The 14,156-nt window shown below is 43.9% G+C and overlaps 1 protein-coding gene across 1 annotated transcript in view; it reads left to right on the top strand.

Moving 5' to 3' along the window:
• The window catches only part of Plce1 (phospholipase C epsilon 1), a 290,203-nt gene that overhangs the window by 35,086 nt on the left and 240,961 nt on the right, over nt 1–14,156 (top strand). The window contains 2 exon segments of the mRNA XM_028882911.2: nt 2,275–3,140; nt 3,142–3,801. Of these exon segments, the coding sequence (XP_028738744.1) occupies nt 2,604–3,140; nt 3,142–3,801 (1,197 nt within the window). The 5' untranslated portion in view covers nt 2,275–2,603.

Raw genomic sequence — 14,156 nt, forward strand, 5'->3', positions numbered from 1 at the left:
TTATCTGTTGCTGTGTAACAATCTACAACAAAATTTATGGCACAAAGCAATAAACATGTTTTATTCCCTGTAACTCTGTGGTTAGGGTTTGGGAGAGGGCCTATGTGGTTGAGGCTCTCTTGTGAGGTTGCAGGTGCTGTCTGCAATGGTAGGTGTCCTTGGAAAAGAGTGACATCCACGTGACAAGGAGAAAGGCAGCCCAGCTGGTGTTGGCAGTGGGTGGTGACCTCAGAAGAGTTGCCTCAGGAGGAGGGGCTGCATCTAGGAAGAAAGGGTCTACTTTTGATGGGACTCTCTGGTCCCAACATGTCTGGAAGAGCCTTGCTAACAGCACCTTCCACATCACGTAGACATTTGACTCTCTCTGTTAATAGGGTTGCACGCAGGTGCTGGCTGTCCACCCCACAGTACAATGTGCAACACAAGGAAGAGGTTCAATAATTTGATTCAAGAAAAAAGACTAAGTCATTAAACTAGCTAAGCCACTTAAAATACTGCAGTGTCATAAGCCATTCTTTTATGTCTACTCACATTAGACTGAACAATTTCTTACTCAAATGAAACCAAAGGGATATTTTCCTTACATGAGTAACATATGAGGGGGAGGAAAGACTAGAAATGTTGACTAAAGATGCATTTTGGAATATTCAAATCCACTCTTGGTTCCCTTTTTGTCTCACCTCTTGTTTACTGTTTGGTTTTGTAAATGTTTAAAACTGACTGAAGGGGCTGGAGAGATGGCTCAGTGGTTAAGAGCACCCACTGCTCTTCCAGAGGACCCAGGTTCATGTCCTAGTACCCACATGGCAGCTAATAACTGTCTATAACTCCAAGATCTGACATCCTCACACAGACATACATGCAGGCAAAACACCAATGCACACAACACACAAAAAAATAAATTTAAAAGAAATAAATAAAATTGACTGAATTTTAAATGTCTTTAGTTTTAATGTTTTTTTCTAAGTGATTTCTTTAGGATTCAGAGTGTGCATCTTTAGTCTACCTTTAAGTAACCATATAATGATTCACGTAGAAATAACCTTATAGCATTATTGTTCCTAGTCCCTTTCCTTGACCTCTGCCATCTAGAAATCTCACAATACACAGTTACTATTTTGCTTTAAATGGTCAATTATCTTGCTAAGTGATTTTTAAAAAATGAAAAAAATCATGTACATATTTAATATGTTTAGGCTATTTGCTCCTTTTAAAAAATAATTTTTGTCTTTTTGTTTTGTGTGTGCTAGTGTTTTGTCTGCGTTTATGGCTCTATGAGGGTATCAGATCACTTTGAACTGGCTTACAGACAGTTGTAAGCTGCCATGTGGGTTTGGGAATTGAACCTGGGTCCTCTGGAAGAGCAGCCAGTGCTCTTAACCATTGAGTCATCTCTCCAGCCCATATATATATATACATATATATACACATATACATATATATGGTTTATATATATGGTTATATATATGTATATATATATTATCCAGTTCCTTTATATAGCCATCTCTAGAATTTTCCTTCTGCACAGGGCCTTCCTTTATTACTCTCTGTAGTTAACTCTGCTACTTGATGAATTCTTCCGGCTCTGCACGTCTGGAGAAGGTCTTACTTCATTTTCATTTGTAGAAGACATTTGCTGGATATAGAATTCTGCTTAACAGCATTTCTTCTTACTCTGCTCTTCCCTTGCTTGCCCTGTTGATGACGAGAAGTCTCTTGTGTTATCTCTGCAGCTCTCCTCTCTCTCTCTCTCTCTCTCTCTCTCTCTCTCTCTCTCTCTCTCTCTCTCTCTCTTCTCTCTCTCGTCTCATCACCCAGCTCCTTTGGCCTTCCTGAAGCTGCAGCCTTTTCCCTTCTGTTCAGACAGACTGTTGGGTTCTGCTGCCTGGGCCTGGAGACTCTAAGCAGTGAGCTCAGCTCTTTACACTGTGCTCACTTCATTTCTCTCTTGATTCTGCTGGCAACATTCTGTTTGGGCTGTTCACGGTGTGAAAACCATTATTTTTGTCTTTCTTTTTTCTTGTTTAGACTTTATTTAATGCACCAGGATAAACTGGATTCTTCATACTCTTCCATTGCTACCCCCCCTTCAGAAGCAGGAGTTTTGAATTGTCCAGCCAAAGTGATAAATGCTTAAAATATTAAAACTAACTTTTTGATTGTAAAACTCTGTTCTTGGAATTGACCTGTATTTTCTATTAACTAAAAATTATCAACTCCCTTTAAAAACCTATCTAATGCCATAAATGTTTGATGTTATTTCCTTTCTTACAGGGAACAGAAAACATCCAAACTGGATTTTTAAATCATTGCACATTAACAATAAACCACAAGTCGCAAAATGTGATCCTGAACAAAATGCTTCTGAAAAATTAGCTTCGAGCAACAGAGGAAGGAAAACTGACCTGCTGTTTTGGAACACTGGTCTAAAGCAAACCGTGCTGGTAGGAAATTTCAACTGGAAAATTCTGTTTGCCTCTTAATATGAAAGGAACTGTCACCTTGTTTCTCCCAAAGACCAGGATTAGGTGGGATTATCTGCTATCTTGACATGGTCACCAGGGAAGGGAACCCAGAGGAGTAACTGAAGGACGCTGGTCAAAATGACTTCCGAAGAAATGGCAGCTTCCGTCCTCATCCCTGTGACTCAGAGGAAAGTGGCTTCCGCCCAGTCAGCAGTGGCAGAGGACAAGAGTGAAAAGGTCTCAGATGCTGGTGTCCCAAAGGCATGTGCCGGCATGCAGAGTGGCCAGATCCCTCATACCATCTCACGGTGGAGCAAGCCTGAGGCCGAGCCTTCTAGAAGTGATTTGTTCAAGGTCCTCTCAATAGCAAGTGGGGAGATGATGAGTGACGAGAACCACAATGAAAAGTGCTGGGAACAAAACCTCCCGGATTCTGTGAGGAACCACGCCATGAACTGCAACAGCTCATTGCAAAGCCACCAGGGTGGCCTTCCTCAGAGCCAGCTTTGGGAAACCTGTGACTCTGTCACCGAAGAGGACCTGCGTTTGCAAACTGGAATTTCTTCTCCACTGGAAAGGAAGGCATTCCCTGGACTTCAACTGGAAATGGATGACCCTCCTATGGATGTGAGCCCTTTGGGAAACGAGCCTGGAATCATGGAGAACAGCGGACCTTCACCCTGACAGCAACATGGCAGAATTTCATTTCCACTATGAAACTGACAGAACAATGTCGGACGCTTTTCATACCCTGTCGGAAAAATTAATTTTGGATGACTGTGCAAATTGTGTTACTCTTCCTGGGGGGCAGCTGAAGAAAAATTACGTGGTCTATGCTTGTAAACTAATGGAACCGACAATAAACTGTGGCAATAAGAACGGGCAACTGCAGTGTGATCATTGCAGCTCGCTGCATGACAAATACCTGTGCTTGGAAAGCTCCTGCCGGCAGCCCCACATCTGCTCAGGCGGGGGACTTTGCAGGGAGGGTTCTACTCACAGTCCACCGGCCAAGACTTTTCTGGGCCCTTTGGAGGAGTTCTCTGACAGTTGTGACGATGGAGACGATTTTTTTAGAAGCAAGAAGGAACGGTCCACTCTGTTAGTCAGAAGGTTTTGCAAAAATGACAGGGAAGTTAAGAGGTCTGTGTATACTGGGACAAGAGCAATCGTGAGAACCCTGCCTTCTGGCCACATTGGGCCAGCTGCTTGGAACCATGTTAATCAGAAGAGAGCAAGGCTCTTAGGGCCTTTTGGGGATTTAATGGAACCTCTGTCAGCGATGGACATAAGACCACGTGGGAGCCAATGGCTGTCTGAAGCCCAGTGGTGTCTGGTAAGAGTTTGCGTTTCTTTTATCACTTTTCCTCCCTTCCTTCATGTCCTCCTTAAGAGTTTTTAATATAGGTCTTACTGCATAGGTCCCACATAGGCCTGGAACTTCCTATGTATATGGCCTAGCTTGTTCTTGAACTCATGACCCTCTTGACTTAGCCTCCTGAATCTTGAGATGACAGGTATGTGCACCTGTTTCTTTCCATGATTTCATTAAACTTGACTCTTTTTTTTAAAAAAAAAAAATCTGAATTTCTATTGCTTTACTTAAAAGATAAAACAAGATCTGTCAAAATACGGTTCTTAGAGGAATCATTTATAGTTATTGGGAAATAGATATTCCAATTGATAGGTCTCAGGTCTAAGTCTAAGTTGACTCTGCAGCAATATAGGTCATAAAATATACACAGGCCTATGTAGGGAGTGGAGAAGTTAGAGATTGTCTGATGACAGAAAAATGCCTTTGTCCATTAGCTTTGGAGATGCATTCCCAAGTCTTTTTCATGCTGTGCCATCCACTGTGGCCTGTAGCTTTACAGGCGGAGTTTAAATCTTGAAGCTTCCACTTTATAGCCAAAGGTCTTTCCTTTCTTAGACTCTGTGTGTGTGTGTGTGTGTGTGTGTGTGTGTGTGTGTGTGTGCTGTGTACCCCTTCAATGAAGCCAACGTACTTAAAATAATACTTTAAATGCATCAAATGAAATAAAAAAACATTAATAGTGGAGAAAATTGTGTTGACTTAAATTTATGAGACACAAGATGGCTTGAAATTGTGAGATGGTAATTTAAATGCATCTTTATTGACACATGGACCATCATTACCTGTAAATGTGATAGCTAACTGAATTTCCAAGCAGTAAGGAATGTAAGAAGTGTGTGACTTGCTTGGGACTTCCTTAATTTCAACATTGTAAGCCTCATGTTCTAGGAAATCACTTTAATCTGGACCAATGGAGACAACTGGTCACCTTAAATAGCTATAATAGTATAAGGTATCCACCACAACCATGCTATGATGTGAAAAGGTGTTGTTTTTATCGGTGGCAAGATCAGTTACTTCTAATTCTGTCTAGGTTTGTTGTAAATGTTCATAATTAAAGAAATGCTAAATTTCCACATAAGGTTACTGAGAATATTATTTTTTATACTTATCTAAGTTTCCAGGTCCTCTAGGAATCTAGATTTTTCTCTCTTTTACCACATACAACCAGACAACTTGCTCTGGGCCCAGTCTGTACTGCTGAAGACAGAACCATGTGCTTCACCCATTTCTTGCTTCTTTTTCTTCTTCTCTTTCTTGTGATAGAGTCTCATGTAGTCCAGGCTGGTCTATAGACAAGGCTGGCCTTGAACTCCTGATCTTCCTGTCTACCTTTCTACCAAGTTCTGGGATTACAGGATTGCACCACCATGTTCTTCCCATCACTTATTCTTATCCTTGCTAACCATTCCTACTTCCTTCAGCCGTTCTCTGTGGGAAATTGTTTCTAGAACTTTCCACGGTTCAGTTCTTCACACTTCTTTTTATTAAGCTGGTCCTAGATTGTTGTTGCTTGTTTTGCTCTTTTGGTGGGCCCGCCACCCAGCTCCCAAATAAATCACATACACTTGGAGGCTTATTCTTAATTATGAATGGCTGGCATTAGCTTGGCTTGTTTCTTGCCGGCCTTTCTTAACTTAAATTATCCTGTCTAGCTTTTGTGTCTGGGCTTTTCTAGGTCTCCTATTTCTGTAAATCTTACTCTTACTCTGTGGCATGCTGTGTGGCTGGTTGGCTGGCCCTCCTCCTTCTCTTGCTCCTAGATCTCTCCTCCCAGATTTATCCTTCTATATATTCTCTCTGCCTGCCAGCCCCTCGTATCCTTTCTGCTGCCTTGCTATTGGCTGTTCAGATCTTTATTAGGCCATCAGGTGTTTTACACAGGCAAAGTAACACAGCTTCACAGAGTTAAACAAATGCAATGTAAACAAAAGTAACACACCTTAAAATGATATTCCCCAACACTAGATAAACATTCTTTTTATTGAAATGCAACTGGTGCATTTTTTACCTTGGTTATCATCATTGATGAAGAAGGCTGACATTGTCCAAGGAGGGGCACATGGATTTCTCTGGGAAGGGGAAATAGAGGAGATCTCCTAGTTGGACTGTGGCCAGGTGGGCATGGGAACTTGAGGGATCTGGTTGCGGGGTGGGCCGAGGAGGGCAGTGCTGAGAGAGATGACTGGAAATGGGGGCTTTTCGGAGTTGGGTAGAAGCCTGATGCAAGGGAAACTCCCACAAGTCTACAACGATGGCCCAGCTAAGACTGCTGGCAGCAGTGGATACTTAGCCTGAACTGGCCATCCCCTGTGATTGGATTGGTGACTACCCCAGGTGTCTTTGGAGAGCCTCCACCCAGTGACTGATGGAGGCATATTCAGAGACCCACAGCCAAACACTGGACTATGCTCAGGGAGTCCTGCTGAGGAGAGGGAGGAGGGATTGTAGGAAACAGGTGATGGTCAGGAACATTGCAAGAAAACCCATAGAAACCACTAGCCTGGCTCATGGGAACTCACAGAGTCTGAAAAACAACCAGGGAGCCTTCATAGGACCAACCTAGGCCCTCTGCGTATATGTGACAGTTGTGTAGTTTGATCCATGTGTGGGACTTCCAGCTATGGGAGCGGGGGCTGTCCCTAGGGCTTTGACTGGCTCTTGGGAACCTATTCCTCATGCTGGATTGCCTTGCCCAGCTGGAATACAGGGGGAGGTGCTTGGTCTTATGGCAGCTTGATATGCCATGCTTTGCTGGTGCCCATGGGGGCCTGCCCATTTCTGAATGATTATGGAGGAGGGTTGGATTGGGAAGGGAAGAGGGGAGAAGGGGGAGTGAGGGAGTGAAAGAAGAGGGAGGAGAGGCTACGGTTGGGATATATTTTTAAAAAAGATGATATTTATCAAGCATTTAACACATGCTAGATCTGGGACTACTTTCCATGGACTGATGTTAGCCTGTGATGCTGATGTGATCATCAGCCCCAATGTGTTGCTAAGAAAACTAAGAAAAAGTAACTTGGTGTTGGTTACTTCTTTATTGCTGTGATGAGACACCATGACCAAGGCAACTTATAGAAGAAAGAATTTACTGGGGCTTAAGTTACAAAGGGCGAATCCATGACCACTGTGGTGGGAAGTGGGGTGATAGGGCAGCAGGTATGGCTCTGGAGCAGTAGCCAAGAGCTTGCATCTTGATCCACAAACATGAGGCCAAGTGAGAGCACACTGGGAATGGCATAGGCTTTTGAAACCTCGAAGCCAACCCCAGTGACACACCTCCTCCAACAAGTCCACACCTCCTAATCCTTCCCAAACAGTTCTACCAACCATTTCAAATATGTGAGCTTATGGGGGCTGTTCTTCTTCAAACCACCACACCTGTCCAAGCTCACGTAGCTATGTAATGACATCACTAGAACTGTCATCCAGGCTGTTTGCACTGTGGTGGTTTCTTTTCAACCAGAAAGAAAACTGGGAGTAGCCTTTCTCCCTCTCTGTCTCTCTCTCTGTCTCTCTGTCTCTGTCTCTCTCTCTCTCTTTGAGACAGGGTCTCTGTATGAGTCCTAACTGGCTATCCTGGAACTTGCTATGTAGACTAGGCTTGCCTCAAATTCACAGGGGGATTCCCCTGCCTCTGTCTCCCAAGTGCTGGGATTAAAGGCATGTGCCACTATGCCCTGCCCAGGAGTAGACTTTTAAATGAACCAAATACTCCCATTCATTTCAGTGTCTGCTGATGCGATCATCCCACTCACTCTCCATTGTTTGTGGTATTTCAGACTTGGCTGTATTATGCTGATTACAATCATGGACCCATATTATAGTGCTCAGATCCCACCAAGACCCTTTCAATCAGAGTCTCAGACTTGGACACATGGTGAACATTTTTTCCCCTCGAAGTTCTCTTGGAGATTTTGAGTTCTGGGGAACCACCAGCTGGCAGTTTAAACTGAGTGCTTTGCCTTTACTTACTTATTTTTTTAAACTATACATATGGAAAGTATTTGTTCTGCCATATAAATCCAGATAGTGCTGGGGCCCTTGGGAGCGTTAGGGATCTTGTCTGACAAAGGGAAGGCTTTCTATGTTTGTTGTCCATTCACCACAGTCAGAGTTCAGGTTCATTTTATATCTCTTCCCAGGATCCCACACGAAACCTGAGTCAAAGCAAGACACTCAATACAGAGTGGCCTGTCCTGCCCTGCACGCTGAAGACTCACCCCTCAGCTCTCCACCAGGAGGCTGCTGCTGGGGACAGCATGCTACCCCATTTGAAAGGATATTGATTTCTAAAATCATGTACAGTTGAGAGCACATTAGAAATTTCAGGATAGCAAATGAATACAAAGGGATTGCTGTCGTAGCTTCCGAAAGAGGCTTGTGTGGGGTGTGAGTTTGAGGATGATTAGTAGAGTGACTGCGCTTCCTTCCGGCTCCCTCCACCCTGAAGCTGCTGAGCAGTAGCTTCTAAACACCTCCCCTTGTCAGGCTGGTTAGTTTACAGCAGAAAAGAGCTGTGAGATGAGGCAAACTGTCTCCTCCGTGCTCAGTCTCTGGAGGCTAGGAGAGGTCACCACAGCTCTATTAGAGTGGGCCTCAGGACCTGCTCTTCCCTTTGTCTCAATTGCCTTTTGGAGGCTGTGGGCATTTTTTTTTTTTTTTTTTTTTTTTTTTTGGTTGCCACTTATGGTAAAGCGTGGGATGGGCTCACTGTCCTGTCCTTTATAGGGAGGCTTCTGTAAAGGAGAACCTTTTTTCAACACACACGCCACACTGTGTCAGAAAGTCACTGGTCCTAAACTATAGCCTTCTCTACATCTTGCTTTTTAGTTTAGTGTCTGGCGGAAATGCTTAGCAATTTGGCACAGCTGAATTATATATTCACTTGCCTCGGGTCTTGTGAATTACTCCCTTCATCTGAAAGCACGATACTCCCACGCTCACTCCCATTCTGTTTTCTGATTGTTTCATGAGCCTGGTTGCTCAGTCAGGTTGTAAACTTACAAAGGGCAGGGACAGAGCCCTATGCTTTTTTCGCCTCTGAATAATAATGCAAGCTAATGCCAGATGCATAGAAAACAAGATCAATGACATGGTTGGAAACAGACTCTGGAGGTAACCCAAATTTAAATTATGGCTTGGGATCCAAAAGTGATTGACAGGTCCATCTCTTTGCTCCTAATTACCTTTCATGTAAACCAGGCATAAAGGCGCCATTGTGGGCCCCTCTACAGTGAGATGCTATCCTTCATACAGTGCTGACAGCAGTGAGTGCACCTGTCCTCCCGACCTTGAATTTTCTGCTTGTTGATGGACTCCTTCCCACCTTGCCATGCTCTTTGGTGGCCTCACAGGGACGTTTACACCAGTATGAATTCTAATGTTCAGTTTACCCTCCTTATCTACAAGCTCTGCATTCACGAACTCCATGTGATGCAGATTGAAAGTATCTGAACAAATTTGCTAGGACTGTCGTTTGGTGGTAGAGTGCTTGCCTATCACATATAAAGCCCTGGGTTTAAACCCCAGGAACCACTTCCTCCATCCTAGCCACAACATTTAGCCAGGTCTGGTGGCATAGACCTATAATCTCAACTGTTCGGGAGCCTGAGGCAGAAATATTGAAAGTTCAAGGCCACTGAGTGAGACTCTGTGTCAAAATAAATTCAAAAAAGTCTGAGGATATAGCATGTGTGAGTCCCTAGGTTCAGTAATACACACACACACACACACACACACACACACACACACACACACACCTGTTAGAAGCATCTACAGCTAGTTTTTCTTGTCGTTATTCCCCACACAACACAGCACAACAATTCAAAGTGTATGCAGGGATGAACAGGTAGCACACAAATACTATACAATTTTATATAAAGGACTCGAATATCTGCAGTTTTGAGTTTCCATGGGGGTCCAAGGAACAACTGTATTATCTTAGTCTATGACACGACACCCCAGTCCTTCCTATGCATTGCAGGCTTGTGTTATTCATCTAGTTAGTTCTTTGGCATTACATTTTTACTTTTTCCCCCTGGGTGTGTTGATTAGAACAGTTCAGTGGATTTATATTTTCACAGCTGTGTGGAGAGAATAGGTTTGGATGAAGACATTAATGAGGATTCATGCTTGCTGACTAACCAGATTGTTAGCCTCCTCCTCCTTGTAAAACATTAAAGTACATCCCCCATCCAGTCCCATGCATACTCCCTCCTGTTCTAAATCTATTGGCTCAACAAAGTGGAGTCTTTGGCAAATGGCTAAAGTCTGCAGGGTAAAGATTTAACTGAGAGTGTTTATCCCTTAAAAAAAAAAATGTCTCCCTGTCTGAATCTTGGGGAGTTCAAAGCCTAGAGTTATCTTACAGGTGGATCTGAGCGCAGAAAGTGCCAGCTTTTGTATTGATAAACTTGCATGTGTAACCTAGCTCTACTCAGTAGCAATGGAAGGGGAACTGGGTGGCCAAGGCAGAAACATCGCCAGCTCCTGTGCCAGCTAGCACTTCAAGGATTTCCCATCTTTGACCCTTAAGAGGGTTCACTCTGCATGAACACATACGGCAAAGCAGAGGAGATTCATGTTGAATTTTTAAAAAGAACAGGAAATAATTTAAGAAGATTTTATATGGGAATATAACTCACTTTAAAAAATCTGAAAACTATAAATAAAAAAGATGAGCACAGCAAGCTTCTGGGACTGCTCTGCCTCTTTCTAAAATGCTGGCTCTTTACTGCTAAGCTCAGATCATTAAGGGGCAATGAGTTGAGCAGTAGTGTCTGTATTGAGATAAATGTGCTTGAAATAGGAGAGAGAGAGAGAGAGAGAGAGAGAGAGAGAGAGAGAGAGAGAGAGAGAGAGAGAGAGAGAGAGGTGGAAATTGAACCTGTGACCCGATGCTTGCTAGGCAAGCACTCTACCACAGAACTATTTTCCCTTTCAAATGGAGCTGAACCAAACCTTGGCAAAAAGCTAATGCCTCTGCTATGTGACCCACTGGTAATAAATTCATGTTCTAAGCTGTAACTCGTACAAATGACCCAATCCTTTGAGCCTCACTGTCCAGCCTAAGAGGTACCTTTGAAACAGCAACAAGGCTTTGTTTTCTGCTTTCAGCATTTGGTTGCCCTGGAGATCAGTGACAATTTGAACCTTGAAATAATTAAAATTTCATTGGGTGCTTAGACTAAAGCTGGAAGCCAGTGCCTGGTGAGCTGCTTGGTAGCTTCTTCCTTTACTGGGGCCTCAGCAACATTTATGACATGGGATTTGGGAGAAGCTGCCCTTTCCTGCTGATTGCTGTGAGAGAGAGTGGGCTCCACCAGCTCTGTACAGTGCAGTTATATACAGTGCATCAGTGATGAACTGTCTGAGACCAGCCCTGGGATGATGGAACTACACACCACCGTGATTGAATGGCTGACCTGGGACAGTGTCAATCCATCTCTCCTGTCTCTGTAGTTATCCTAGCTCTTTGGCTTAGGATCTGATGGGAGATGGAATGAAAACCTTTCACTTGAACTCTGGTTTGAGATATATGCATTTCTGGCTACTACTACTCTATGACAGCCTTGGGACAACATCAGCATTAGGACTCCTCCCTCCCCTTTCCTGCATAAATGGAGATATCAACTTCAGAGACCTATCTTTTAGAATGGCCATTTATCTGTGGCCTGAAAATAATCAGAGACAGTGGGCAAGGACATGCCATCAGGTAAAGACCTGGTCTCATCCTTGCCCTGCATTTTACAGGACAGAATCTGAGGATGCCCATGGAATGATTGCCATAGTCATGAGCAGTGAGAGTTTCCCTCTCTGGGGACATGCAGACAGTAGACAGTAGGGCTCATCGACATCTTGGGGGTGATAGGGAGGTGTCTACTCTGGTGATCAAGTGATTCATCATTCAGGGCCTTGAAGCATCAAGGATAGGTGTGACCATCCTCTGCCCTCCATGACTAGACTAACTGGTGGCTTGGTCCTCTCTCAAAAACTCTTCTCAGATGGGGGTGCTGACGCATGCTCTGGCCCTCAAAGGCCCCAAGACACCCACGTGATGCTCCTTTTGGTGCGCTGCGTGCATAGAGAGCTCAAGAGTGCAGATGCGTAACTCTCACACTTGGCCCCTGCTTTGAGCTCTAATCTCTTCCCTTGTGAAGGCTCTCCTCCCCTCAAACCTTCAGAAAGCTCAGCAGAAAACCTCCCCAGCCTTCAGCAATATGAAGATCTGCAGGTGTCCCAGGGATGGGAAGTGCCCTTTCTCCTTTGAAGCACAAACCATATCTCCTTGTTTGAGGGAAGGGGTGCTCAGATGTCTTCTCTTTTTGAATATCTTTTCTTAGATATAGTTTACTGTAGCTGGAGTTTTCTCTCTGGGTCCTACCAAGCCCCGGCAGTCCGACAGCCCACTTATAAAATAAACACACAGACGCTTATATTATTTACAAACTGTATGGCTGCAGCAGGCTTCTTATCTAATTCTTATATCTTAAATTAACCCATATCTATTAGTCTATTGTCACATGGCTCGTGGCTGGGGAGGTTTTCTGCTGAGCTTTCTGAAGGTTTGAGGGGGGAGAGACATCACCGGTACCTTACATCTCACTTTTCATGGCAGCAGCTGGCAGCAGCTCTCCGCCTCAGCCTTCCTGTTCCCAGAATTCTCTTCTCTGCTTGTCCCGCCTATACTTCCTGCCTGGCTACTGCCAATCAGTGTTTTATTTATTAACCAATCAGAGCAGCACATTTAACATACAGAACGTCCCACAGCAGTTTACCCATTTGTACTCAAAGATAAATGCAGTCTTCACCGTAGTCTGCAAAAGAAACTCTGTGCCTTTCAGTGTCACCCCCACCCCAGCCTCCTCTTTAACCCTTTTCGTCCCCCATTCTTTCTTTCTGTCTCTATAGAATACACTGCTGTGGGTTTTCATACACTTGGACCTACAGGGTATATGATATTTTGGGAATGGCGTAATTCACTCAGCTTTAGCATTTTCAGGCCAGTCGACACTATAGCATGTATTAGTGCTCCATGATTTTTATTGTGTAATTAGATTCCATTGTGTTGTGTTTAGCCATTCATTCATCAGGCTTTTTCACTCTAAGGCTATTATGAGTGGTGTTTCTGTGAACCTGGTTTTTCTTTGAAGGGCTAGGGATTAAACTCAGGGCCTTTTACTTGCCAGGCAGATGCTCTGCCACTGAACTGTATCCCAGCCCTGTGGACGTTCAAACGCGGGCCTTTGTGAGAACACACGTCTCCTGTTCTTGTCAGTATACACCTAGGTGTGGTGGCTGGGGCCTAGACCTCTGCATTTGATCTTTCCAGGAGTCACCAGACAGCTTCTCCAAACATCTGCCTCATCCCCACAGCAATGCACAAGGCACCAGTGTCTCCACATCCCGAGCAGTGTTGGTTATTGTCTCTGTCTTTGTTTAGAGCCATCCTACTTGGATGTGAAGTGATAATTTCATTATAACTTTTATTTGCATTTTCCCAATAGCTAATGGCTCTGAGCTTTTTCTCATGTGCTTGTTGGCTTGTTGTGTTTCTCTGGAGAAATGTGTAGTCAAATCCTGGGACTGAACCCAGGGCTTTGCTCGTGCTAGGCAAGTACTCAACCACTGAACCACCCCGGCTTCTTTGCCCATTTTAAAGCTGAGTTCTCTTTCATTATGAGTTCTTTATATCTTGTAGATATAAGTGCATGATCAGCTATATGATTTACTATATATATTTGATAAGGATATAGATGTAATGAATGATAGGTTGAGAAAGTGGCTGAGATGGTTTACAGCTTTAGTATCTATCCAGTGAAACTTGTTAAGTATTTCCTTTGAACATCAGTTTATTTCTTCTCTTTCCTGATCTTTCTCATGTCACTCTGCAAGTAACAGATTTAATTATGAGTGATTTCCCATAATCTTACCTGCCCCTTAGACTATCCTTAAGTCCAATTTACACAACGTTTCATTCTCTTCTCCACAGTCGCCCTCAGCTTTTTATTACACAGATCATTTTTTCTTGTTAATCAAATTGTGCTTCCCAGAGGAATGGTTGGGAATCATAGTTTCAGCGTGCCAATGGGCACACCATCAGAAGGGCATCACAGAGGCTCAGGTGGAGGTTGCTGCTTCATGATACAGTACTCGGTTATGTACAGGTGCCAGCCAACCTAGAACTGTGGTGAGCCAAGTAAGCTGTCCAGGGTGCAAAATTTAAGGAGGCACTATGCTCTCAGGTCTCCCAGGTGGCAACCTCATACTCACCAGCGACTGCCTCCTTAAATTCTGAATGTTGGGCAGCTCAA

Source organism: Peromyscus leucopus, chromosome 1, assembly GCF_004664715.2.
Source record: "Peromyscus leucopus breed LL Stock chromosome 1, UCI_PerLeu_2.1, whole genome shotgun sequence".
Classification (NCBI taxonomy): domain Eukaryota; kingdom Metazoa; phylum Chordata; class Mammalia; order Rodentia; family Cricetidae; genus Peromyscus; species Peromyscus leucopus.